Below are 25,585 nucleotides of genomic sequence, written 5' to 3'. Positions count from 1 at the left end.
ATGGCTGCATGAATAGTTTCAGGCGGACAGAATCTTAATAATGCAGCAAACCGCTTTAAAACTGAACATGTCCAGTATTCAGAATGTCATTCTTCCTATCCTCGTTTAAAACGGTTTGCTGTGTAGTAGCAGTAGTAAATTTCCTGCTTTTACGTTGAATTGAAGTGCGAAACGTCTCCAATCATGGAACTGAAGTCCAATCGTTTTAATTTTTTAACCTTTTTTTTGGATCTAAATTTCTTGACCTTCCACTCAGAATACACCGATTTGCCAAAAGTATCCGACCAACTACCTTGACTCGCATATGAACTTCAGAAACATCTCATTCCTAATACACTGGGTCCACCCTTTGCAGCAAGAACAGCTTCAACTCTTCTGGGATGGCGGTCCACAAGGTTCTGGGGTGATTCCGGGGATTTTTGACAATTCTTACAGAAGCGTGTTAGTGAGGTCAGACACTGATGTTGGACGAGAAGGCCTGGCTCTCAGCCGCCGCTCTGGTTCTTCCCAAAGGTGTTAAATCGGGTCGGGGTCAGGACTCTGTGCAGCCAGTCAAGGTCATCCACACCAAACTCTCTCATCCAGGTCTTCATGCGTTGGTGCTCAGTCATGTTGGAAGAGGAAGGGACCATCTCCAAACTGTGCCCACGAAGTTTGGAAGCATTGACGGATGGGTCTGATGAAGCGTTCAGAGCTCCTTCCACTGGAACTAAAGGGCCAAGCCCAGCTTCTGAAAACTAGAACCATCCTCTGCAATCTTTCCACTTGGCACAACGCAGTCAGACAAGCATCGTTCTCCTGGCAGCCACCAAACCCAGACTCTCATCCCTCCATCGCTCTAGAGTCCAGTGGCGGCGTGTTTTACACCACTGCGGCCATGGAGACCCTTTCCATGAAGTTCTCTACCCTCTTGAGCTAATCTGAATGCCACAACAAATCTGGAGGCCATAGAGGTGATCGGAACGCCTGATTTTGATCTTTTGGTTGGGAGATAAAACAATTTTGGCAATATAGCGTGTATATAGATAGGCCTACAAGTTATTTTTTAATATTAGATCATTATCATTGTTTTTACTGTCAAAAATAAAAAGTGAGTGCAATTTTTTTTAAACCAACATTATCTTTATCCTCTCCATTTTCTGGTCCATTATAAAAAAAAAGAATAAACCGTTAGTAGTTCAGCGCAGATCCGGCTCTTTTTCATCGTTAGACCAACAAAACCTTTGCTTGATGTAATCAGCTCTACTTCCTTGGATGGAAAGCTTTATTATATCCAACATTGTACAATCAGTTGTGTTAAATGTGTATTAAATCAAGCAGGATGGCTAAACGACTAGACTGTTTTAGGATAAATAAGTCGGATAAGAACTGGACCCGTTTCCCTTTTAAGGCGTGTTGACAAGACATTTATGAAACGATCCAGTATTAAGAAATTAATTTAAAGAAACATTTAATTAGATGTTACATGTTATAAAAACTTGGGATTACCTTTGAATTTTTGCATAAGTAACGATAGATGTTTAAAACATCGTACGCCAACAACCAAAGAGACGACAAGAAGTGATATCTGATGTAAGCTTTACTTTCAAATCCGGTTACATTTAGATCTGGCAAGTTGAACATAAAATAATGTGAAACAAGAGAAAACAAATACAAACCCAAAAAAGAAAAAAGTACAAATGATCTATTTACCAGTTATCGTCACAACCCTGTACAGCCTTAACAATGGAGTAATAAAAAAAAGCTTTGTACAGCACATATCAATCTTTACCAAGTGCCAAAAGTTTAAGATAGTTGAGCCTTTTTTTTTCTCCTTCTTCTAATCATGACGTACAGCCAAACTTAAAGCTAACCGACTGTAGACAGCGCAGCTAAATGCAAACCCCGGGAGTCGAGCTGGAAACACAATTAAGTGCTAAAAGGACCAGAGAGAAAAACGTGTCATGCATACTTTGAAGTGCTGAGAAGGTAGTGGAGCTTAAAAAAAAGGTCATTGTGCTGCGTACAACTGGGCCAACTCCCCCCCCCACCAATCATAGAAAAACCCAAAAAAACAAGCAGGATAAGTGCTCAGGAGTCTTCATTTGATAAAAAAAAAAAAAATCCAGCCCCATTTTGCCTTTTTAAACATCACACTCAACCTAAAAGGGGGACGGGAGGAAGTGCAAGTCATGATTACGCTGCGATAAAGGCCCGACGTCTGGAAAAGAGCGGACACGTTTCGTTTTCCCTCCCCCTATTCTACTGGACCCTGACAATCAGTTTGACTCATTCTCAGAAGTCTCAGGTGGTTTCCTTCCACCAAGTGGCACTAGAGTATAAAAGATAACGCGGATAGAGAGCGAGTGGATCGAGGGGGGGGGAGACGGCGCTCCCAGGGCGAGACGTGACGGATTCCATCCTAACATCGCGTCCGCCGGCGAGACACAATTTGGTCTGAACGGTTCGAAATCTTTGAAATTTCTAATTAAAAAAAAAAAAAGCTCATTTTAGGAAGATGCATCAACAGTAAAACAGACAAATAATAATAATAATAATAATAAAACAGCATTACAAATAAGGGAATTTGGCTTGAAGAACACTTGGGAACACAAGCGCAATCGGTACATAAAGCCTTTTCAGAAATCAAATACTGGATCTACGCTGCCTGATGTCGCCAGAACAAACCTTTTCTTCAGCATTTTTATGGATAAATACATATTCTCATCATCAAAAAAAGTGCAGCACTGTGCAAAATTGGCCAGAACTATTTAGCCTGGGACCTTTAGTTCCCAGGAGGGGAGCTTGACCTCTACTGTCTAAATCCTGCAATTTGTGTTCATTGACTTTTCTCCGATTTCACAGAGGCGCAGCCTTTTGCACAGTCGGAAATGCGCAGAAACTAAAAGATGGGAGGGGGTGCTGATTGAGTCCCATTATGGAAACGCGGTGGATCCAAGTTTGCTCTTAAAAAGAATAAAATAAAAAGGTTTAAGTGCTTTTGGCTTAAAGAGTAACAATAATGAGTGCAATTAAAACTCAAAGGTTGAGAGGAAGGTGGACAAACGGCAGCGCCTCACAGAAGCCACCGAGCGCAACGCTGTACAAACCCATGGCTTCTCTTCATCACTGCACCCTACAGGAGCTTCTGTTAGTAGAAAATGTTGAATATGATGTAAAAGGCTCAGTAATAAAAAAAAAACTAAATATAAAAACACAAAAACCAACTGAAAAACACATAGAAAGGCCACCAGACACACTGACTTTCCCCCGTATTTAGCAGAACTGTTCACACTCCTCTGTATCGCATCTTTTTTCATGTACATAAACAAAAATACATTCATTCAAGTCATTTTGGAACAGTTTTTTTTTTTTCCTCTTTTGTACACAAAAAAATTACAAAAAGCTCCAAAAAGCACCATTGAATCGGCCTGTGGCGACTCTGGCGGCGGGGTAGCTCGCTAACCCGCAGCAGGTCGCCTCCACAAAACAGTTTTCTCATATATCTCTTCTACATAAGGGCGCGCGACACGTAGGTCTGCATACATGCTGTGCTGATGTCAGCCTGGTCTCAGAAATAATGATGAGATGTGGCAGAGATCCCCAAACGCCAGGCTGCTGCTGAGCTAGCAGCAGAAACCAGATCGGACCACGACGGCGCTGAACCCACCCTTCCTTACAGGAAGCGGTTTCTGACGCAGGACTGGTGGGTTCCCACTGATTACTGAATATACCTGATGAGTTAAAACTATTCCATTCATATGTGGGGCACTGAAGACTTGCAGTACTGTGCAAAACTTTTTAAAGTACCCATAAATTCCTGTATTTTGTTTTCTAAATCAGCCAAGCTGTGCTGATTCCTGACCCTTTTTGGAGGACTTTCAAACGGCTTTTACTCATATTTTCCTTCCAGTTTTTCCACCACGATGGCAAATTCAAATGCTTTTTTTATTAGGAAATGTGGAGTAAAGAAGAAAATAAATTAGACATGTAGGCTCTTAAATGCCATCTGTAGCACAAAGCTTTTAAAGCCGGGTTCACAAAGTGTATAAATTGTTGGCAGTGAGGAACTTAAATTGGTGATTGTTTGCAGGTATGGAGTGATATCTGTATAAAAATAACACAGATTCATTTACACAAAACAAAGTTATCAACCACAACCCGATCTCATCTCTTAAATTACAGTTCCTTTAAATCAAGATTATAAACGCATTTGTTTAAAATTGCCTTTGAATGTTCAAGTTAAACTGTTTTACTGTTTTTGAATGTTTTTTTTTTTGTTTCTACATTCTATCCCTACTTGCTTTTATTCCTATATTTTAATCATGTAAAGCACTTTGCATTGTCTCTGTAATGAATTGTGCTATATAAATAAATTTGCCTTGCCTTAACTAAAACAGAAGAGCAAATTTCCTCCCACTGCTGCCAAAATAACCAGGACTAATTACTGTTAGGCTATCTATAACATTTACTTTGATTCTAAAGCTAAGAAATGTGAATACATTTCTGCTAAACTTAGTAGTTGTTTCACGTTTTACTTGCATGAAATATCTCTGCACGTCATTCTGCTCTCCCCTTATGACAAGTTTCTTCCCGTTAAAGGGGAGTTTTCCTCTCCACTGTCGCTTCATGCATGCTCAGTATGAGGGATTGCTGCAAAGCCATCAACAATGCAGACGACTGTCCACTGTGGCTTCACTTTAGATTAGACTGGTTTGTTCTTCTCTATTTTTATTGCTAATAATTGTGTGTAACAGTGTTTGCCAATTTCTCCATTGCAGGTCAATAAAGAAGTTCTCATCTTCACGTTCATCCAGGAGTGAATGCTGCTGGTCAAAGACTCGCTGCAACCTGCTGGGTTTCCTTAGAAAACATTTTAACCGACCTGTCTGCATGATTTGATAGAATAGACTGCAACGTGCCATGAGACGACGGGCTGTAAACCGGCGCTATATAAATAAACTGAACTGCTTTGATTTGCAGTCGGGTCGGTGACCGGTTCTGCGTCCAGTTCAGCTCAGTTTATTTATATAGAGTTAATCTTAATCACACGTCATCTCAAGGCATTTTACAAAGCCAGTTCTCTCAAATTCATCCAGACAGGTTGGTTAGAATGTTTTCCATCTCAGGAAACCCAGCAGGTCAGGAGCTTTTCTTTTTTTTTTTTTTTTTTAAACACCTTTACATGTAAGTGTTCATTAGTCTAAACCAGGGGTCTGCAACCTGTGGCTCCAGAGCCACATGTGGCTCTTTACACCTTCAGCTTTGGCTCTTAAAAAAACCAAAAATTCGAGAGGAAATAATCGGTCAATGTTTCTAAATGTAAAGGTGATTTAAAATTGCTAGATTTAGGATGCATTTAGTTCTGGAATATATGCATAACATTTCCAGAAGGAAAGAAACTAATGGTGTATGGAATATTTTACAATAGCTAAATTAAGTATCTTCTTGTCAATAGCTTGCAACCGACTTGCTTTTTAATCATTTTGATGCCATTTGCTATAAAATTCAAATGTCCAATTCAAGAAAATGCATCAAACCTTAACATAAAAATACTGTTGGTTAAATAATAACTGTTGATCTTTAATTAAAAAAAATGAAACAAATTTCCTATAATATGCTATAAAAACAAGCTTTTGTTTCGAAGAGAGGTGTAACTTTTGTGGCTCTAAACAAAATTTGTTTAGCTGGAACGTGGGCAAAAATGGCTCTGCGGGTTACAAAGGTTGCCGACCCCTGGTCTAAACCAACGTTTAAATAAGGGATCTGGGTACTGGAAGGAAATTACAAATAAAGGCAGCCAAAGACCTGCAAAAAGCCTGAAAAACCACAGATTAAAGGACAATCTGTCTCCTTGGAAGGAAAAGCTAAACTAAGGGTGACGCCAGTCTTTTGCACAGTCCTGTAAAAGACCCCTGAATCTGAAAGATTTTACTGCTTATTCGCCTGGGAGTGCAAAAGCAAAAACAAAAAACGTGTATTTTATATTTAGGTTCTCTGATAATAAATGCATCTTTCTCCATGATAGTTCAGACTGAACATTTGTTCATATTTACAATATCACAGCTTATTCTCCAAGCTAGCGAACCAGACCTTCGGCTCCCCGTGACCCATTACAGCACATTGATTCTGAGACAGACTTGAGATCAGTCAGCAGCGACGCACGTCACGCCGTCACGCAAAAAGAAAAAAGTTAAAAACAGATGGAAATGGGGGGCGGGGCTACAAAACTATGTACAAGGTTGATAAATAGGTAAGTGCACGGTCTGAGGCGTCGCTTTGGAAAACGGGACCTTTCCAGCTCCTCGCAGCGGTTAACACTTGAGGATATCTGGAGTTCAGCTTCCTAATGACGGCACAGCTAGCTGAAACACAGGAACAGGCATGCCATTTCGATGCATAATAGCAGAGGGACACAAATGCACTAAAATATAGCACTTGCAATGCTTGTTTTGTCTTTTTCCAACCCCCCCCTCAACTTTTTATCTTGTCCAACGACAAAAAGAAAAAATATCTATAAAACCGGGAGACGCAAGTTTCATCAGATAGAGCAACTGGGTCATTCAGTTGCTTACAAACAGAAAAAAAAAAAGGTAATAGAGTGTAGTACTTGTAATAATTCAATTGATAGAACTGATAAGAAAAGCAGCTTTTTGATATAAATGCATTCTAGCATGTACAGCGTTTTTTCCTCTTATAAATGTTTTTTTTTTTTGTCCTTCTTCCTCTAATATGTTTGTCTGGTCCAGCTTATTCTGCTGGTCTGATTGGAAAAGACGTTGCTCCCGCTGCAGTGGTCAAGTGTCATTCGCACCACCGTCCGAGGGAAGGGGGGAGGGGGGTGTTAGGGAGGGGGGGGTGAGGTCAAACAGTTTTGGCCCTCTCCGTCAGTCCCAGGTAGGCCAGGAAGGAGTGTTTGTGGGAGGGGGGGGAGGCGGGCGCCGCGTCGCAGGGGGAGACGAGGGGAGACGTGGCCGGCCGCCATCTGGAGTGGAGGTGCGAGTGGAATGTGAAGCGGCTGTTGTGGGTGAACAGGGCGGTCAGGGGGATCAGGTGGGCCTGCTCGCCGTTCCTGTACTGCTCCAAGACGTGGTGGGAGGAGGGAGGGAAGAGGGAGGGGGGGCTGACGGCGACGCGCAGGCGGGCGGCGGGCTCCGGCTGGCGGGACCGGCCCAGCGTCAGAGACAGAGCGACGGACTGCAGCGCCTGAGACGCCGTCAGACTCATGAGGGGGCTGTTGCTGCCGCTCCCCCCGCTGCTGCCCCCTCCGCCCGACGGGAGGCTCTCCTGGCTCTTCTGCAGCGACGACGACGCCTCCTCCGGCGGCAGCTCCTCCTCGTCCTCTACCCCCCCCCCTCCTGCTGCTGCTCCCCCATCCATCCCCTCCGCGCCTCCCTTCTGGTGTTTCTTGAGGTGGCGGCTGAAGACGAAGGGGTGCGTGGTGGTGAAGGGGCACTCCTGGCACCCGAAAGTCTGGCGCGGCGCGTGCTTCAGCTTCTTGTGCAGGTTGAGGTTGTCCTTGCGCTTGCAGCTGTACGAGCAGCGGTCGCAGTGGAAGGGCCGCTCGCCCGTGTGCACGCGCACGTGCTCGATGAGCTTGTTGGCCGTTTTGGACAGGTAGCCGCACTGCTCGCACTTGTAGTGGTTGCCCAGGCGGTGCCCCCGCATGTGCGCCTCCAGCGAGGCCTGGTCCGGCCACAGTCCCTGGCAGATGCGGCAGCGGTACTCCATCTTACAGTGCGTCTTCAGGTGGCACTCCATGGCCGCTGGACGATTGGTGGAGTAGATGCAAAAAGGGCACCTGGTTAATGCAACGAGAGGGGAGGGAGGGAGGGAGGGAGGGAGGGAGGGAGGACGCCACACACAGAAGCAGAAGACAGCTGAAGGGAAAGTGTACATCCACAAGCATGTAACACAGCTTGACATTGATTAACGGGGAATGATGAAGAGGAGGAGGACGGAGAAAAGAAAACTGTGTGGCATATATGCTCAGGATGGTATGTGTGGAGGAATGGAGGTGAGCTGGGGGGAGAGGGGGAGGAGGGGGGGAAGGTTTGGGTGGGAGGGCTGAGTGACAGGCTGGAGAAAGATGGGAGCAGTAGGACGTGAGGGGAAATGAAGGAATGAGTGGCACTTACATTTAAATAGCACCTTTCATCTGCTCTGGGCCCCAAAGCGCTTCACAAACCCTGCAGAACAGAATCACCTCAGAAACAAACCTCCACATGATCAAGGCCCTCTCTCCCTGTCTGCTTCGTACAGAGAAACACGTCGACGGTACTTCTGTGCACAAACATCTGTCTGCAGCTGTCCGTCGTCTAAGGTCACACGTTTACATACACTCACCGTGGACGCTCTGGGCTTTTATTATTCACCTCAATTTTACAGCAAACCGGTGAAAGAAGTCCAAAAATCCTAAATCCAGACATGGTCAAAAACATTTAAATAGGTTCTCCTGCAGCTTGAAGGTCCAACAGGCCTTAATGTTGTCAACTTGGTTACTGATCATGATTGGGTGCAAGTAGAAGTAGTTGTGAAAACTTTTGCAGCCGTTTCTGAACATCTGCGATGTATAAATTATTCAGATGCCTTAGATGGTTTTAAACCGTTTGGATGCAAAGAAACAACCCGGGAACTGCTGCCACGATGAAGAACGTTTGCTAGCATTCAGTCTGCTAAGGACTGAGAGCCACAAAAATAAGAAATAGGTGTTTGTCCCAAAGTGAAGACGCTTTGAAGGGAAATCTGCTCCAACCTGGAGGGACAAACCAAATGCGTTCATTTATGGGGAGATAGTCAAAGGCTGAGATATTCGGCTAGAATGACAGTAAATATGCTTGGTGGAGACGTTGCGAGGCTTTCAAACCCAAGAACAGCAACTAGGGCTGCACAATTAATCGCATTTGCAATATAATCGTAATTTAAAAAAAAACAATTTTCAAATCTGCAATTTTTGGCTATGTAACAATTAATGGAGCAGATTTTACCGACATTTTAGGTGTCGGTAAAATGTTTAAAGTGGGTTTGCTCCACATGGAAGGGAAGAGAGTTGCATCAGTGAGATAATTTAATTTTATTATTTGTTTTAGAGTTTATATAATTATACTTTTTACCAGAAACTTTCAGGAATCTAACCACAGCATTAAGCAGCGGTCAAACTGTTTAATACATGGATTTGTTTGTTGGTTGCACTTTATGTTCAACAAGGATTAATGTCCAAATCAATTAGAAGTTATTCTCTTAAATAATAATATTCTGATAAATAAAAACAGTTACATTTATTGTTTTAAATAGTCCTTGTTTGCAAACATCTTTATCTACAGGGCGTTTTTGTTGCTTGTGGTTAATGCAGAGAAAAAGTCAAAAATAAATCGCAATTTAGATTTTTTTTGGCAAAGTCGTACAGCCCTACTAACAAGCACGGTGGTGGCAGCATCATGCTGAGTCTTTTTCCACTGCTGGGGGCACTGCTGCACAGCACAAGGCGGATGGAATAACTAAGGAGGGCAACTTTACCCCCAAAAGGGTTTAAACAAATGGCTGTAGTAGTTGAACGGCCGTCCTAAAGCCCAGACTGTCACCCTGGAGCTGATTTATGGAGTTAAAGGTGGGAAATTAGTTTATTTTTACCATTTGTCAAAAGAAACATGTGGCTGAAGCAACAAACCAGGCACTAGTGGGGGGTGTGCGTTTATGTTTTTGTCTATATGTGTAGTTTTGAGCCTGTGTGGATTAAACCTGTGGACCCAAGTCTTTTAAAATTCCTCGCAGCAGGTTAAGTAAGTATTACACTGCAAAAAGAGAACTAAAAGTAAGTAACATTCTCTTGAAATTAGTGTATTTTTCCTTGATTTGAGCAAATAAATAACACTACCTGCCAATGGAACAAGATTTTTGCACTTAAAATAGGAACAATTCATCTCCATCATCTTATTTCAAGTGCAGGATATCTAATTATCTTATTTTAGGGGTAAAAATGCTCATTCTATTGGCAAGTAGACTCATTTATTTGCCCAAATCAAGGAAAAATGCACTAATTTCAAGAAGATTTTATGTACTTTTAGTTCCCTTTTTGCAGTGTACTGTCAAAGATGGTGGCAGCAGCATGACGAGAATCATGCGAGGTGCAGCCGTTGCCAGGAACACAAAGCCAGCTGTGAAGCACGGTAGTGGCAGCATCATGCTTAAATTGATTAAATAATTAAAAACCCAGGATAGCATTCCCCTGATCAGTGTATGTAAACTTCTGACTGAAACTGTGAATCCTGCTTTTGATGGTAAAGTTTAAGTAAAAAAAAAACTAAAAAAACTGAACTGGTTTAGTGCACAAAATTATCCTTTTTCTTCCTTCGATAACCTCAATCAGCTCAGTACAAGTTTGACTTTGCACTGCTAGAAATCATACATACTAAAAACATTTACACCAGACAGAGGAAACATGTCAGATACTCCAAATACGGTCGATCTACCTGCACAACGTTCTAGAGCAGAACTGAGCGGAGACTCCTAGGCTAATGAGGGCCTTCCTGTGCAAAACATGGGTTTCCTAAAACCACAGAGGTTAGCGCTAGCACTTTATGTGCAGCTTCCTGCTCTGCTCCGGTGAAAATGTGACCACTTCCACACGATCAGACGATGTGGAGGACATGCTAACTGCACTGAGGTCTGCACAGAGAAACACATGTTGAACACAGATTCCTGTTCATGGCGTGATGAGGCGGCGATCATAATGACATCTTAATGATTCTGCACATGCACAAGACTAGACAAAAAACAAAAACATGGCTCATGATGCTTGTGTCGTTAAGTCTGGAAACGCGACTTTTTAAAAAAACTTGCCTTTCAGTGAATGTTGGTGATCAGATTCAATCTCAAAGTGGACGGACTTTGTTGTGCTGAAGAGACCGAAGTGGTACAAAATTTGGAGATGGACGCTAGATTATTTCTATATCTATATATATATATATATATATATATATATATATATATATATATATAGACCACTAAGAATGTAAATAAGACATCACATGCCCATTCCTATTTCCTTTTTTGTATTTTTTGGTATTCTTTCTGATCCATTGTATATATGAAGATTCACTGTATATAACTGAATGCACCTTCCCTACTCTGCACCTTCTTGTATGAGCCGATGTGACGAGTGAATTTCTCCATTGTGAGATCAATAAAGACTATCTTATCTTATCTTATCTTATCAAATGTGCGTAAAGGGTCTCTGATAACTCTGAGTGAAAGCAACATTTTTAACAGCTCCTACAGTAGGAACTGAGATATCTTCGCTGATAAAGTGTGTGAACTCGTCTGAATATCTTTCCGGGGTGCGCCAACAGATTTTATATAATCAGGCCCCTGCTATCCCTGTCCAAGCGCCTGCATTTCTGCTGGAATGCAGATTTCAGCAGATATTTTTCTTTGGCATGGCTGTTAGCTGTGGGCAGAGAAACAACAGACCCTGAGGGGAAGCCCATTTCCAGCTCCTTTTCCACTCTCCCTTCTGCTCAGAACAGCCACTGCAGACCCACAGACCACTGTCTAATAAGTTGCACTTGCCAAGGGAAGCTGTCAAGCAGCAAAACTACAGCTTGCATCGTTTGGTTTTCTGGCAGCGGATAATGAGCAGAGGAGTGAGGTTAACTGACTCGAGCCACATGGCTGAAATCGTCCTCAAATTGACCGTGCATCTGCGTTTCTGCCGTTTACAGGTGTCATCTGTGCGGCTCTTGCGGTTCGCCTCTTTATTTTTCGGGCGTTATGCGATCCCTGCCGTTTGTCTCCTTGATCACGAAGCTGGCGGAGAGATGGAGTCGTGCCAAATGAGGAAGCCGTTTGAGGCAGACGCAGAGCGCCGATTTAGTACAGGAGGGTTTAGTTTGAAATAGCGTTCTTTAACCCAAATGAGGTAAAAATGTATCTAGATTAACTTGATTTTTTGCAGCTGCCCACATGAAAAAGCCACAACGCCCTGTGGGGAAAAGTTTCAAAGCTAAACGGGACAAAAAGTGGCTAAACTTTAGCTATCTGCAAAGAAGTCTCAAGGCGTTGAGTCTCAATACGACTGTATCAGCTGTCAAGCATGGAGGAGGCAGCATAATCCTGCGGGTCTGTTTTGCTGCTAGTGGCACTGCCGCACTACAAAAGTGGAAGGAAGGAAGGGGCTTCAGACAGGCTAACGTTGGCTAGGAATGAAGAAGCAGGCTAGCGTTAAGCTTTGAGAACGGTCTTAACAGAACATTTTATTTAAATTTAGATTGGGATCTAGATCAGGGTGTCCAAAGTGGGGCTCGGGGCCAGTTGTGGCCCTCTGAATGATTTTGTATATATGAAATGATGTAGAAGGAGCTTTTTTTTTTATCTTTTAGGAAGGAATCTGCACTAACAAATAAAATCCTATAACAATAAAAAAATTTTTTTTAGGTATAAACCAATTATTCGTCTTTATTTTGTAGTACATAGAACCACAAACATCCAGCAAGTTTTACACTGTAGAAAACTTAGGCATTACCAAAGCAGGGTTCGCACACCTTGGTGAACATCAAATTCAAGAACCTTTCAAGGACTTTTAAGGACCAATTTCCTCAAATTCAAGGACCGCACGTGGCGGCATTTACCTACTGTGACCGCTGAATAGGTTATCATATTTTAATACAATGCAAATTCAATAAAAGACTAAACGGCATAGAAGTTGTTGGGTCAGAAGCAATGCAAGAAAGTGGACTTAATTTATAGCCTACATTGATATTGATCAAATTCATAGCCTACATTTATATCCACAGTACATGGCTATGCCATACTACATTACATATAAGATGTACATTAGTCTACCGTTTCATGGAATTTTATGGAAAAAAGTGCAGCATTGAGATGTTCAGAATTATATCAATTTGTTCAATTTCATCTTTGATTAAGGTAGTTTTTGACTTTGACTCTGAAAAGTCGCTAAATATAGCGACAAAGTCGCTGAGTTGGCAACACTGCGTGAATGTAACCTATTGGACGCACGTAGGGCTAAACCGTAGCCTAGCAACTAACGAAGAAGAGCAAACGTACTTTTGCAAATTAAAAGTCTGCGGAATCAATATAATTTTAAAAGATCGTGTGGTAGTAAAATAATGACACACGAGTCGTCATCCGTGTGAACTTTCAACCCCACAAAAAAATTCAAGGACTTTCAAGGACAATGTGTTTTTTTGGCTGTTTTCAAGAACTTTTAAGGGCCTTGATTTTATTTTTTCAGATTCATCAACTTTTAAGGATTTCAAGGACCCGTGGGAACCCTGCCAAAGCCTACCAAAAAATACAGAAACATTATACTAAACCGCCTTTTTATGTTTTGGTCCTCATGAACTAAAGTTTGGACGCCACTGATCTACATGAAATGAAGCTTTCAGCTGCCCTCAAAGAAAATGTTTCACCAACTGTGTAGCACGGTGAAGGCAGCATCATGCTGTGGTGCATATCTTACTGCCAGTAGCCTGGGTGTATTTTACACAATGTGGAAAAAAATAACCATGATAGAGGACCATCTCCAAATTCTTCAACTTCACCACTAGATGTTTAAAAGTCGTTCACAGTTTGGCGCCCCCCACAGGGTGATGTTAACTGGAAAGGCCTGTCCAGAACCCTGTTGAAAATGTGTAAACCTTGGCTAGAAGCCAGGGAGTTTTATTTTGAAATACTCGTTTGTCATAATCTAGCTGGCACACCTCTGGCAGGGCTGTAAATCTGCGCCTTTCTGGGTTTTTGTATGTAGTGAATTGAAACGACGATGGAGAGGAAGGACTGGTGGAGTTAGGAACCTGTGTCTGTACTTGCTTTCCTTACTTGAGCCCTCCGGAGGGGACGGTGTGGCACTTCTTGTGCTCCAGCAGCTGCTCGGGGGTCTTGAGGAACTTGTGGCAAACGTCGCACTCAAACATCCGCGTGATGAGGTGGATCTGGAGGTGCCGTTCGTACATGCTGCGCGTCTTGCACACGAAGTTGCAGAAAACGCACTCGAAACCTAAAGGGAAAAAATAAAAAAAACGGAACAAAATAAGTGAAGAACAAGGAGAAAATCCTAGTCTGATTAGTTTCTGAACCTGGTCTGGACTAAAACTTCTTGATCAAGAACAAGAACCTGCAAATCATATCTATAATTCTGACACGTAAAAACCTGCTTGGCTTGTGAATAAATAAAATGCCTTAATTTTTAAACAATTATTTTAATATTAAATTGTATTCTTGAGGGTTGATTTATTTATTTATTCAATTTTTGACACGCCGAAGCCTGGAAACCAATATGGCCGACAAGCGGGCACTGAAAAAAAGAGACGCAGACGGAAAGTATCGTTCGATTGGACTTAAAACGATTTACAGCACAATTAGCTGGTTCTAAATTTAAAAACAGGATCTATTTCTGATCAACCATAAATAAATGCAAACAGTTTCTAGTGTGGAAGTCACCACTAAACGTTTAAAAATTAAGTTGGTGGAAGAAGTTATTTTCTACACATTTGTGTGATTCGTTCAGGTTGTGATAGAAAGCAAGAAGCAGCTAGAGACGGGATTTCCAGCTCTGAAGGGAGATCTGTGCCTTTCCAAAAGCCGATTTAAAACACCGGCTCATATTTAAATTAATTTAGCAGAACGCCAGCTTGGGTTACTTATTTTATCCTGGAAATAATCACAGGAGGGAATGAGGTATATACTCCAGAGTCTGACTTTTAATTATCCTGAAATATAGTTTAATTTAGCATGCGTGGATTGGATTTTAAAAGGATTTTCTGTAACTTTCTTTACGAAACAAAAGGGAGGACAACAATTTTTAGATTAATTGGATTTGGTAAAATAAAACCAGAGATTTTATTTTTAAGCCAGCCCTACTTCCAGGAGCAGATCATTGTTTAGATGAGTGGCTGCAAGGAGAAATGCAACAATTTGGACAAATGTGAATGAGTACCTTTTAATAATTACTTCTTTTTTTAGTATTTATTATATTGCGATATAGATTATTTTGACAAGTTAGTCCCATGTATTACTGTTTGCATGGACTAAGAACTCATGTGAACGATTTATGATGTCATTAGATACCTGAATGTTAAATAAACACAGCGTATGTACACTGCCTCGTCCCTCCCCCTGTGCCTGTTCTCGGTCTCACTCAATGACGTGTCTAAAAAAAAACTGAACTGCTCCTATCCAGGTCTGTTGTTACGTTACCTTTGCAGTCACAACTCAGAAATCCTGGCCTCCGATCAGGAGAATAAACAAAATTTTCAATACATTAAATAATACTAAATAATACGTATTAAATAATACTGTATATTCTTAAGTGATGGTATCAAGGCGTTGGTTGTTTGTACCTCTAATACCTTATTGGCTGGTTCTGCTCTTCTTTTTGTATCTCTTTGCAGGTGTAGAAGCAGACAGAGGATGTTATATTGCTCTCCCCCTTTTCTCTCTTTTAGCATTTTGTCTCATATGTTTCTGTCCTTTTTTCTTCTCCTACCTTCCTGTTTCTGAGTCTATTGAACATGAAATAGTTCCAGAATAAAATCTAATAGAGCTTCTTGCATGTATAAATCAAGCGGAGCACTATGGCTAAAGCAGTAAGGCTCCACTTGTAAAAGTAAAATCTGTTGGGCTCTTTTTGGCATTAAGACAATTATTATTGCCACATTGCCAGACAGGATAAAGGCAGATTAGCTTATCCAAAATGGCAGCTCCTCGCATCAACGACAGTAAACTGTGGTAAAATACGTTTGTTTTACAGGACGCAGTTGTAAGAGTGCGTCTAAACTTAATGTTACATTTAGTGGCTGCCACTCTGAACCAAACAAATTAAAAGTGATGTTTGCAGGTAGAAAATACAGCTTTAAAGGACGTTTAACTAGCTTTCTTGGCCGTCGTCATATTGAAATCCTAAGCTTTTTATTTAGTTGTTATTTTAGAAACCCAACTTCTCTGACAGGGTTAACAGGAACGCCTTTTACTCGGGTTTACACCGTTCCCAGCTCCTATTCATGATTTACCAGGCAAATGTACTGGAACATAAGTTTCCATCGTACGTTTTAATGAACCGGTCAATAGATTTGGTTTGCTCCTCAACACCACATCTCTGAACTCTCAACAGGCAGGCTGAACATATTACAGCAAATTTACGCTGGAACATATTTGGAAATATTCACAGCCTTTTAGGGAAATCCCAGGTAAAGAACTAAATTCGCCTAAAATAAACAAATATTGCTGTTGTTGAAATGGAGGCTGGGCTGACCACTAGCAAAGGATGGACAGTTGAATATGTCACCTCTGATCATTGTCTTTATTTAAAAATATAAGTAAAACCCTGTTTTAAAGTGAATGTGCTCACTCTCTTGAACAAGGGGTGTAAATCCAGTCTTTGACAGCTACTATACTCCAATTTTTAGATGCATCCCTTCTCTAAAAGGATCTAAATGCTGATGAAGGAATTCAGGCATTTGATTAAGGTGTGATGGTGAGTCTGAAAAGATTCTGTGTTTTAACTGTAATTCAATTAAATTTCATTTATATGGCGCCAATTGCTGGTGAAGATTCTCAGTCATCCAGGTCATGGCCATTCCAAAAAAAAGTAAAAAACAACTGGTACTCCACATTACTCCAGACTTTTTGAATTGAGAAAGCTTCCTGGAGATGAAGCGAAACATCTTCAACTACGGAAAACAAGTCCAGTTGCTTTGTTTTTTACTTTTTTTGGTATTGCGCCAATTCACAACATAACACCTCAAAGCACTTCTGATAAAAAAAAGTCGTGTAGTGGGGACAATTGAGAGCAAAGCTGCTCCACACAGTCCTCATAACATAGATTAAATTGGTTTTAAAGGTTAAACAATCAATAAATAATATTTGATTGAATGAAAAACTAAATAAAATAATGGATGATGCCAAGATTTTATGGACTATAAAACGACAAAGTGCATCTGGTTGCCAGCAGTTCCTCGCCTTTGTCCGACTTGTCCTCGGCTCCTGATCCCGAGTGACTTCCGGAGCTGGCCTGGCTGCCCGCGGAGGAGGGCGGGGCCAGCAGGTTCTTCAGCTCCTCGTTACCGTGGGCGACATCTCCGCCTTCAGAGCTGTTGAGCGAATCGCTGAGGGCCGACAGAGACGACGAGGTGCTCTTGGTTTCGCTGAGGGGGCTTCTTGAATTCAGACCTGGACACAAGGAGGGAGGAAGCAAGTTAGGTTGAGCACCATCTGAGCTGCTGAGAAACATTAAAAAAAAAAAAAAAAAAAACATACCCAAAAATAAATCTGTGGGGCTGCCTGCTGTGCAGAAAAATCTATTTCTGGTCACCACCGCCATTGTTATCTACACGCATACACACATGCAGAATGAAAAGCAGGCAGCCTGAACCGAGAGCCCTGCTGCCAGTCCAATCAAGATGCAGTGTGCTTTTATTGATCTTCTTCTCTAAGTCCACAATTCAGCAAGAAGAGAGGGGGAATTAGAAGGAGACGGGGAGGCAGCAGGGAGGGCCGAGGAGCACGGGTCATGGCCGAAGGATCTAAGATGGAGGGAGCATCTCGGGGCACAGCTCAACAAAGGGCATTCACTCAGGAGGGAGTGAATGGAGGGAGGAAGAAGCCTGCGTGGGTCTCGAAATGGTTGACCTCTCTTTTTAATACAGGCACACACGAACGCACAAACGCAGCGGGCATGCTCTTTCAGACAGGGAAATTATTCTGGGATGGAGGATGAATGATTACCTTCGATCAAATCTATATATAGCGGGTCATTACAGCGTGGTCTTTGCAGCATTTTTAATAAACTGAAGCAGCCTTCCAGCTCCTTTACTGTGGGGGTTTATCATCTGCTTACCTTCTCTCACACACTCAGGTTCATCCACCAGAAAACTAATCCAGTTTTTACCAGCTTCTAAAAATCAGTTAAATCTGACCTAAAGTGTACCAAAATTCCAAAATGTCATTGTTTTACAAATAAAGAAGAACCAGAACTAAATACAACCCATGATTAATCGGCTTCCAGGAGTTGTTTTAGTCTGTGTTTCTCAGTGGAGGAAGACATTCTCTTCTTCATCCACATCATTTCAATCACATCTGGACTTTGACTAGGCCATTAAAGTAAGGCAAGTTTATTTATTTAGCACTTTTCAGTAACAAGACGATTCAAAGTGCTGTACATAAGTAGAAAAACATTACACACATAGAAAAATTAAGGAATAAGATAAATAAATCCTTGACTAGACTTCTTTCATACATTAACAAACATACAGAAAGACATGATTGTTTAAATTAATAAGAAGAACCTCAGTATATTCATGGGGAATTTTGGATCTAAAGTTTTTTTGTCCAACCTTTCCAAAGCTATAGAAAAACTTAATTGTTTCTATTCATACATTCCTCAGAGCTACAGCTTAAGGTCTCTGATCTGACCTTTCTAAACCACAGATAAAATGGGAGAATTGTTTCTATTCAGGATAAAGTTTCCTGAATAGAAACAACTGTAAGAAGGTAACTGTAAGAACCAACATGCAAAAACTAATGTGCAATTCTATTTAATACACTGTGCAATAATCCTGAAAGTAGTGACTTCTGCTGCTACTACACCCGAATATATGTCAATACACACACGTATAAGCAACAGTGAATGTACAGAAGACATCCTCTGCCTTATTTCTTTTTGTATTTTTTTTTCTTTTTCTTACCTACTCCTTTTGATCCTGATTACTGAGCCGATGTGACATGTGAATTTCTCCAATGTGAGATCAATAAAGCCTATCTTATCTTATCTTTCACTGAAACGAGCTTCATCACTAAAAAGAATCTAAGAAAGTTACAGCTTGAGGTTTCTGATCTGACCTTTCTGACACTACGGCTAAACAACAACTTGACTCTTTTTTTCTCAGTTTACAGAATTTTACTTCAAGGTAAGGCTGTGAAACGAGCCCAAATCATCACCCCCCCACTACCATGCTTGGTCATAGGTATGAGGTGTTTGTGCTGAAATATGGTTTTCTCTAAATGCAGTACTTTGGTCTCATCTGTCCAGGGGGCAATGTTCCAGGGGTTCTTCATGTGGGTGAACTGGTGTGAGCTTTTATTTTCATTTGACTTTTATTATTGTATCGGTGGAAAACAATCGGGCAACTGCAGCTCAGCTAAAATGCAGTTGATGGATCATCTTGCACCAAATCTTACATCACTGCACCGGTTCTATGTTTGGAAAAGGATGGACTTTAAAATCCCGGTATTGGTCAAAAAAGCACTAAGATGGTCTTAAAATAAATTTCTGAGTTACTTGTCAAATATGAACCCTGTAGACCCATCAGGGCATCAGAGAGCTGCTTGCTCTGTGTTCCCGCACTGCAAAAACAAAACTGAAAAGTAACATTTTCTCTAAATGAGTGTATTTGTCCTTGATTTGAGCAGGGAAATAAGTAGTTAGAATAAGATTTTTGCACTTAAAATAGGAACAACTAATCTCCATGATCTTATTTCAAGTGCAGTGTGTCTAATTATCTTGTTTCAGGGGTCAGATTACTCATTCCATTGGCAGAAAATCTTACTTACCTGCTCAAATCAAGGATAAGTAGAGAAACTTTTATTTATTTTTAGTTCCGTTTTTGCAGCACAGGACCAGAACCGAACCGGTTAAGGCAGCATTTAGTTGTTACTCAGGTCTGAATCAATCCTGAAAGCCTGAGATGTGCAGAAATGGTTTGCTCCGTTAAATCAGGATAAAAACATTATTGCTTACAGCCTCTTTTGATCAGAGTCTCACTAATGAACTTGTTGCCTGATCACTGAGGGAATGAAACACGGGATTGACAATTATATTTGATTTTAACATTTTTTTCGTGCAATGTTTTTCAAAGCTTAGGATTTTGAATTTTAGAAGTTTTTCCTTTGATTTTCTGTGAATTCGGCATCACGTAAATAAACCCGCCTTGACTTCATACAGACGTCGCTTTGGAAACCTAAATCAAGCTGCCACATTAAAGGTGGAGAGAAGTGGTTTTTATCGTTTAACATTTCCACACAAGAAAAGGCCAATTAGTTCACTATTCTTCTAATTTTCCTGTCATGAACTTTAACATTTACCATCCAAACTGAGTCCAGCAGCATCTGAGATGGAGCTGTTGGGTTTTAACACATTTACAGTGTAAGGTTGGGGGTTAATTTGCCGGGGAGATTAGCAGCGCTCTTAAATGTTTCCCCACTTATGAATCATGTTTCTCTCTGTTGAATGATGGACTTTAAATTGTTTGGAAATGGCCTTTTAACCCTTTCAGGCTCCTTGGCAGAGATAACTGCTTCTCTCGGGTTCTTGCTTATGTCTTTCCTGCTTGGCGTTGGGCTAAAACAACGACATGTTTTATGAAAGGCAGCAAACTCCTGCGTTTATACAGGTGACCACACAGTTAATAAAATCCATTAGCAGTTCCTGGGTGCTACTACCCCCCTTATATTCTGTAGAAACAACAAGGGTGCACTTAGTTTTTCCACACGCAGCTTTTTGAACTTGGCTTCTTCTCTACGTATTAAAAAATAAAAATGTGATCTCTGATGTGTGTGTTACTTACTGTTTAGTTTAACAAAATAATCTTATTATATCCAAATATTAAACCTCCTATAATTGAAAGACGTACTCTATTTTTATTATGATTGAGTTTGCTAAAGAGCTAAAGTAAAAGGAAAAAAAACACAAAAAGCTAATAAAATAAGCTATAAAGGTCCCTGTAAACCCCCGGGTTGCTTTAAACAAGGCAACATTTTGGGTTTGTGTCTTAGTCTCTATAAGGATATTAAACGTGCAGCATTTGCATTTTAAGCGTGCTAAACTCAGCTAAACGCCGACAGATGTTTGTTGGTGCAGTTTAAGGTAATTAAACGTTTTGGACATATAGCGTTGGTGTCCATCTCGTGGGAGATAAAGATAAATGCCACACCAGGCTGAGAGGCTTAAAAGTTGTCCCCAGAGTGGCGTCGTAAACTCTGCCCGTCTCCGAAGGACCCGGGGCCTATTGATTTCTTCCTCTCCCCTCAGGCACGATAAGGGCCAGCCTTCTCAGATAAACTAGGCCACCGCGGACTACGGAGGACCCCTCATCTGTCTGGACTGGACACTCCCACCCACCAACACCATCACCCCACAACAAGGAGCCGGGGGTAAAAAAAAAAAAAAAAAGAGGAAAAAACATCAGCAATAAAACAAACAAAGCGGTTTCAGACAAAAGAAAACTCATATCGACAACCTGGGACTCAGCTCTGAAAGTCTGAGGACGGTCGATCCTTGCTGTCCTCTGAACTGACCTCTGACTCTGTGCATTGCACCGTTTCTGTCTGTGTCTCTCTCACAGAAATGAAAAACATGTTTTCTGACGGATGTTTAAAGCATCCAGCCCTGCTGAACTTGTTCACATATCGTCACGTTGCGACCGTAAAGCTCAGGTGAATTCTCTGGGATTTTATGGGACAGGCCGACACAAAGCAGCGCACAGGATTTAAGTTTAGACTTTGACTAGGCCATTCCAACACACTGAGTTTCTCAACAAGTTTCCCACGGGGATTGTTCTGGATAGTAGTAGTAGTAACTTTTATTTGTCCCAAAATGGGCAATTTTTGTGCAGAAGTAATAATAAACATTCACACTTCACACATAAAAACACAAGAAACACATAAAATATAAAAGTAGGTGAATAAATATATATAAATATGTGCAGCGCAGAGAATGAATAAAGCGAAGGCCTATATGTATGCAACGTGTGACTATCTGCTTTTCCTGGTAGCGTTTAGCAGCTGGACAGCAGAGGGAAGAAAAGAATGTTTGTATCTATTTGTCCGGGCTGGTGGATATTTAAAACGGGAACCAGAGGGTAGAAACTGAAATTGGTTGTGTAAGGGATGGGTGTAATTATCCAAGATGGACTCTGCCTTCCTAATTACCTGCTCTTTGTATATTTCAGTCATGTTTTTCTGTTGGACGCCTGTGATATTACTACATACCTTAATAATCTTGGATATGGCATTTTTATTCTTTACGTTAAGAAGAGCAAACGAGCAGATTGGCAGAGAAAGTGAGTATGGACTCTATAAAGGATCTGTAGAACATGGTCATCAGAGTCTTGTTCTGGATCCATCTTCCCATCAACACCAACCAGCTTCCCTGTAACATGCTCAGAAAAGCCCCTCACCACAGCATGATGCTGCCAACGCCATGTTTTACCAAGGAGACGGTGTTTCCACTTGACCTGCAGTTTTAGCTTTCCTCCACACACGTCTTACAAGCAGGGCAGATATGTCCATCTTTTCCTTCAGCCAATCAGGACAGAATGATGGCTGTGCTGTGGGATCTCCAGTGTCACCGATTGTGGTCAATCTTTATATGGAAGAAATGAAAAAGAGAGCTTTGGACTCTTTCAGAGGAACACCACCAGGTTCATATATCTGGACGACACATCAGCTCAGTGGAAACAATATCAAGTTCACCAGAGAGGACGCCAACGACAACAAGCTAACTTTTTCTGGACTGCTTGGTGAGCATGGAACGAGATTAAAGCCTCAACATTGAAGTCTACAGGAAAGCTGCTCACACAGACCAATTATCTTCTTTTTGATTCTCACCATCCACTGGAGCACAAACTTTCTGACACCATGGAGCCGAACATGTCCCCACCAGGACAGACGGGAAGAACAAGGAACAGAAACACGTCAAAGACGCTCTCCAGACCCGTGGGTACCCCAACTGGGCTTTTGTCAAATCAGCAAGAAAATCCAAAAGAAGCCGCAGAACACAACGTGGAGAAGAACAAGCGCAGAAACATTGTTAACCCAGATGTTGCTGGAGTCTCTGAAAAACTCAGGAGGATTTTGTCCAAACAAAATCACAGGACATTTCAAACCCAACAGGACCTTCAGACAGAGGCTGGTCCATCCTGAGGACAAAACCCCCCAAACCTAAGATGAGCGGAGTGGTGTATGCAGGTCAGTGCAGTGAGGAATGATCTGATCTTTATATTGGAGAAACCAAACAACCTCTCCACAGACGCATGGCTCAACACAGGAGAGCTTCCTCCTCAGGACACGACTCTGCTGTCCACCTACACCTTGAGGACAAAGGACACTCTTTGAGGACCAACATGTTCACATTCTGGACAGAGAAGACAGATGGTTTGAGAGATGGGTGAAGGAAGACATTTAAGTAAAGCAAAAAAAAACAACTTTGAACAGAGGAGGAGGACTCAGGTTTCACCTTTAAAAAAAACTTACAACACAGCTATGGGTTGATTCCTGATAAGTTTCACACCAACTCACATCTCCATGCCAGGCTAACGAGGAGCCTAACGACTCTCCATTGTTGGGGCGACCATTTCCAGGTGAATCTACAGGTGAATCTAAACTCTAACGAGGCCTGCAGGTCTATAAAACTTGGAACTTCTCACTACTGCAGACATTTTGAACTGAGAAAGCTTCAAGGACGGGAAGCAAAACGTCTTCAGCTTCAGAATAGAAGTCCAGTTTTATTCATTTTTTTAAATCTTTTTATTTTAGACCTTCTTCCACATGTTTGCGGTGTCCCTTAAAGGGGGTTGTAAACAAATTTATTATGGCTTTCTGTCAAAAATGGCTTCTTATTTCCTTTTTTTGTGAAATGCACACCTCTCCCTAACGGAGAAAAACATACTCATAATATTAACCATACCTCATATGAATTCGGGTTGTAAAAAATGTTTAATATTTCAGAAATAGGAAACAAAAAGAAAGCTTAAATATTGTTTTATCTGACGTCTGACAGGGTAACTAAAGACCTGATCCTGGAGCCGGAGCTGTGATTACCTGCGTGTCCGGTACCGATGTGGCTCTTCATGTCGCTCTCCTCCATACAGACGTAGTCGCAGACGCTGCAGCAGAGTGAGAACATCCACTGCTCCTTGTCCACATGAAGCGACATGTGGCTGACAAACTGGGCATTCAGCTCCGTCTGGAAACCGCACACATGGCAGCTGGACGGGGAACAGACAGCAGACGGGGGGGCAAAAAAAAAAAAGAAAAAAAAGGAAAAATGGTGAGAATGAGAAGAGGGAGACAGTCAGCTTTAGTGTTACATTTGCCTGCATAAATTACCAAATGTATGCCGTCTCTGCATTCATTTCAGTTTGAATACAATTATCTAAAAAGGAGCTTTAACTGTGATGTGAGAGTGGTTAGAATAACTGGATTCTAATGTTGAACCCCAGCGTTACAAAGATCAGTCCAGGCGGAGTTTCTGATAAAATGCTGAAGCCAGATGGGAATTGGTTCAGTTTTACACGAGACACCAACCAGGTCCTGAAAAAACGGCAAAAAAAAAAACAAAAACTGACAGATTATCTATGAGTCTTAGAACAATTGTCAGGATCTGCAGCATATTTCGTGGAGAAAAGCCTTAGAAACGGCACCAGTCAGTTTATATCCACTCATGACGTGCGACAATGTCAGTAGTTATGCAATATTTCATGCATTTTAAAAACTATACCTTATTTTTTCACAGATCAAAATAGAAACTCAGAATACATCAATAGAATAAAAAAAAATAAATGTGATGGAGTGTGACAAAAACCCCATAGGGCTTATACCAAAGGTCACACCCCTAAAACAACAAAACATCAGGCAGCTCACATTATTTCATTCAAGAGAGAAAAACAGAATAGACATTTACAGTAACAATATTTTTACATTTTAGCTTTCAGATTTCCGGGAGTCAATATTTGTAAAATCATACATCACTGTCTTTTTTGGATAACAGTATTTTTTTCAAAGACTTTCTACCATTTATTTCTGAAGATTCCAAATATTTTCCATATTCATTCCATAGTTTTGCACCAGGATGTCGAAAAGAAAATTGCACTTGAGTTTTAATACTTAATGGTAAATGAAAAGACAAAGCTTGTCTAGTATTATAAGAGTGCAATTGGCAGTTCTTAACAAAATAATTCTTGAAACTATCAGGAGACTTACCTTGTTTTATCATAAAAACAAAAGGTACATGTTTGATAAATATTAATTTAAAAAATATTCAACAGCTGTAATTTGGAGAAAAGAGGAGCACTAGCTGCATCAACTTTAGAAAATGTTGCTTAGCGAACAAAAGCTTTTTGTAAAAGTAGTATTTTTTTTTAGATAGCTAGGAAATGTGCTTGCCCAAACAATATTGCAGTATGACAGGTATGGATAGATTAATTAATATTATAGAGTTAACATCACTTTATTGTGAACAACATTTCCAATCCTTCTCAAAATACCTAGAGATTTAGTGATTTTTTTTGCAGACTACCAATTTGTACACGCACATTAAAAATCACATTATTGTGATTTTTAATGCGCTCAGGGACAACCAAGAAGCTTCTCAAGCCCAACATGAAGCAGAAACTGCTGCAGCAGCGGCGCCACAGTGAAGCCAGCTGTAGGTGTCCAAACCTCTTCTGGAGACGTTTTAGAGACAAAGATCGAGCCGTTTGGCCACAGCGACGAGACAAACGTTTGGAGGAGTCAGAGTGAGGCTTTCAAACCTCAGAGGACCACACCGACTGGCACGCCAGCTAGCAGCGGCGTCGGGTCGAGGGACTCGGCC

The 25,585-nt window shown here is 41.3% G+C and overlaps 1 protein-coding gene across 1 annotated transcript in view; it reads right to left on the bottom strand.

The window, feature by feature from the left end:
• Nucleotides 1–5,134: 5,134 nt before the first annotated feature.
• znf827 (zinc finger protein 827) overlaps nucleotides 5,135–25,585 on the bottom strand; it is a 133,354-nt gene continuing 112,903 nt past the window's right edge. The window contains exons 12-14 of the mRNA XM_036137539.1: nucleotides 16,957–17,166; nucleotides 13,819–13,996; nucleotides 5,135–7,780 (exon numbers count right to left, since the gene is read on the bottom strand). Coding sequence (XP_035993432.1) covers nucleotides 6,844–7,780; nucleotides 13,819–13,996; nucleotides 16,957–17,166 — 1,325 coding nt within the window. The 3' untranslated portion in view covers nucleotides 5,135–6,843. The remainder of the gene's footprint in view (nucleotides 7,781–13,818; nucleotides 13,997–16,956; nucleotides 17,167–25,585) is intronic.

This window comes from Fundulus heteroclitus, chromosome 5 (genome assembly GCF_011125445.2).
Source record: "Fundulus heteroclitus isolate FHET01 chromosome 5, MU-UCD_Fhet_4.1, whole genome shotgun sequence".
NCBI classification, from domain to species: domain Eukaryota; kingdom Metazoa; phylum Chordata; class Actinopteri; order Cyprinodontiformes; family Fundulidae; genus Fundulus; species Fundulus heteroclitus.
This window is presented reverse-complemented; position numbering and strand designations above follow the sequence as displayed.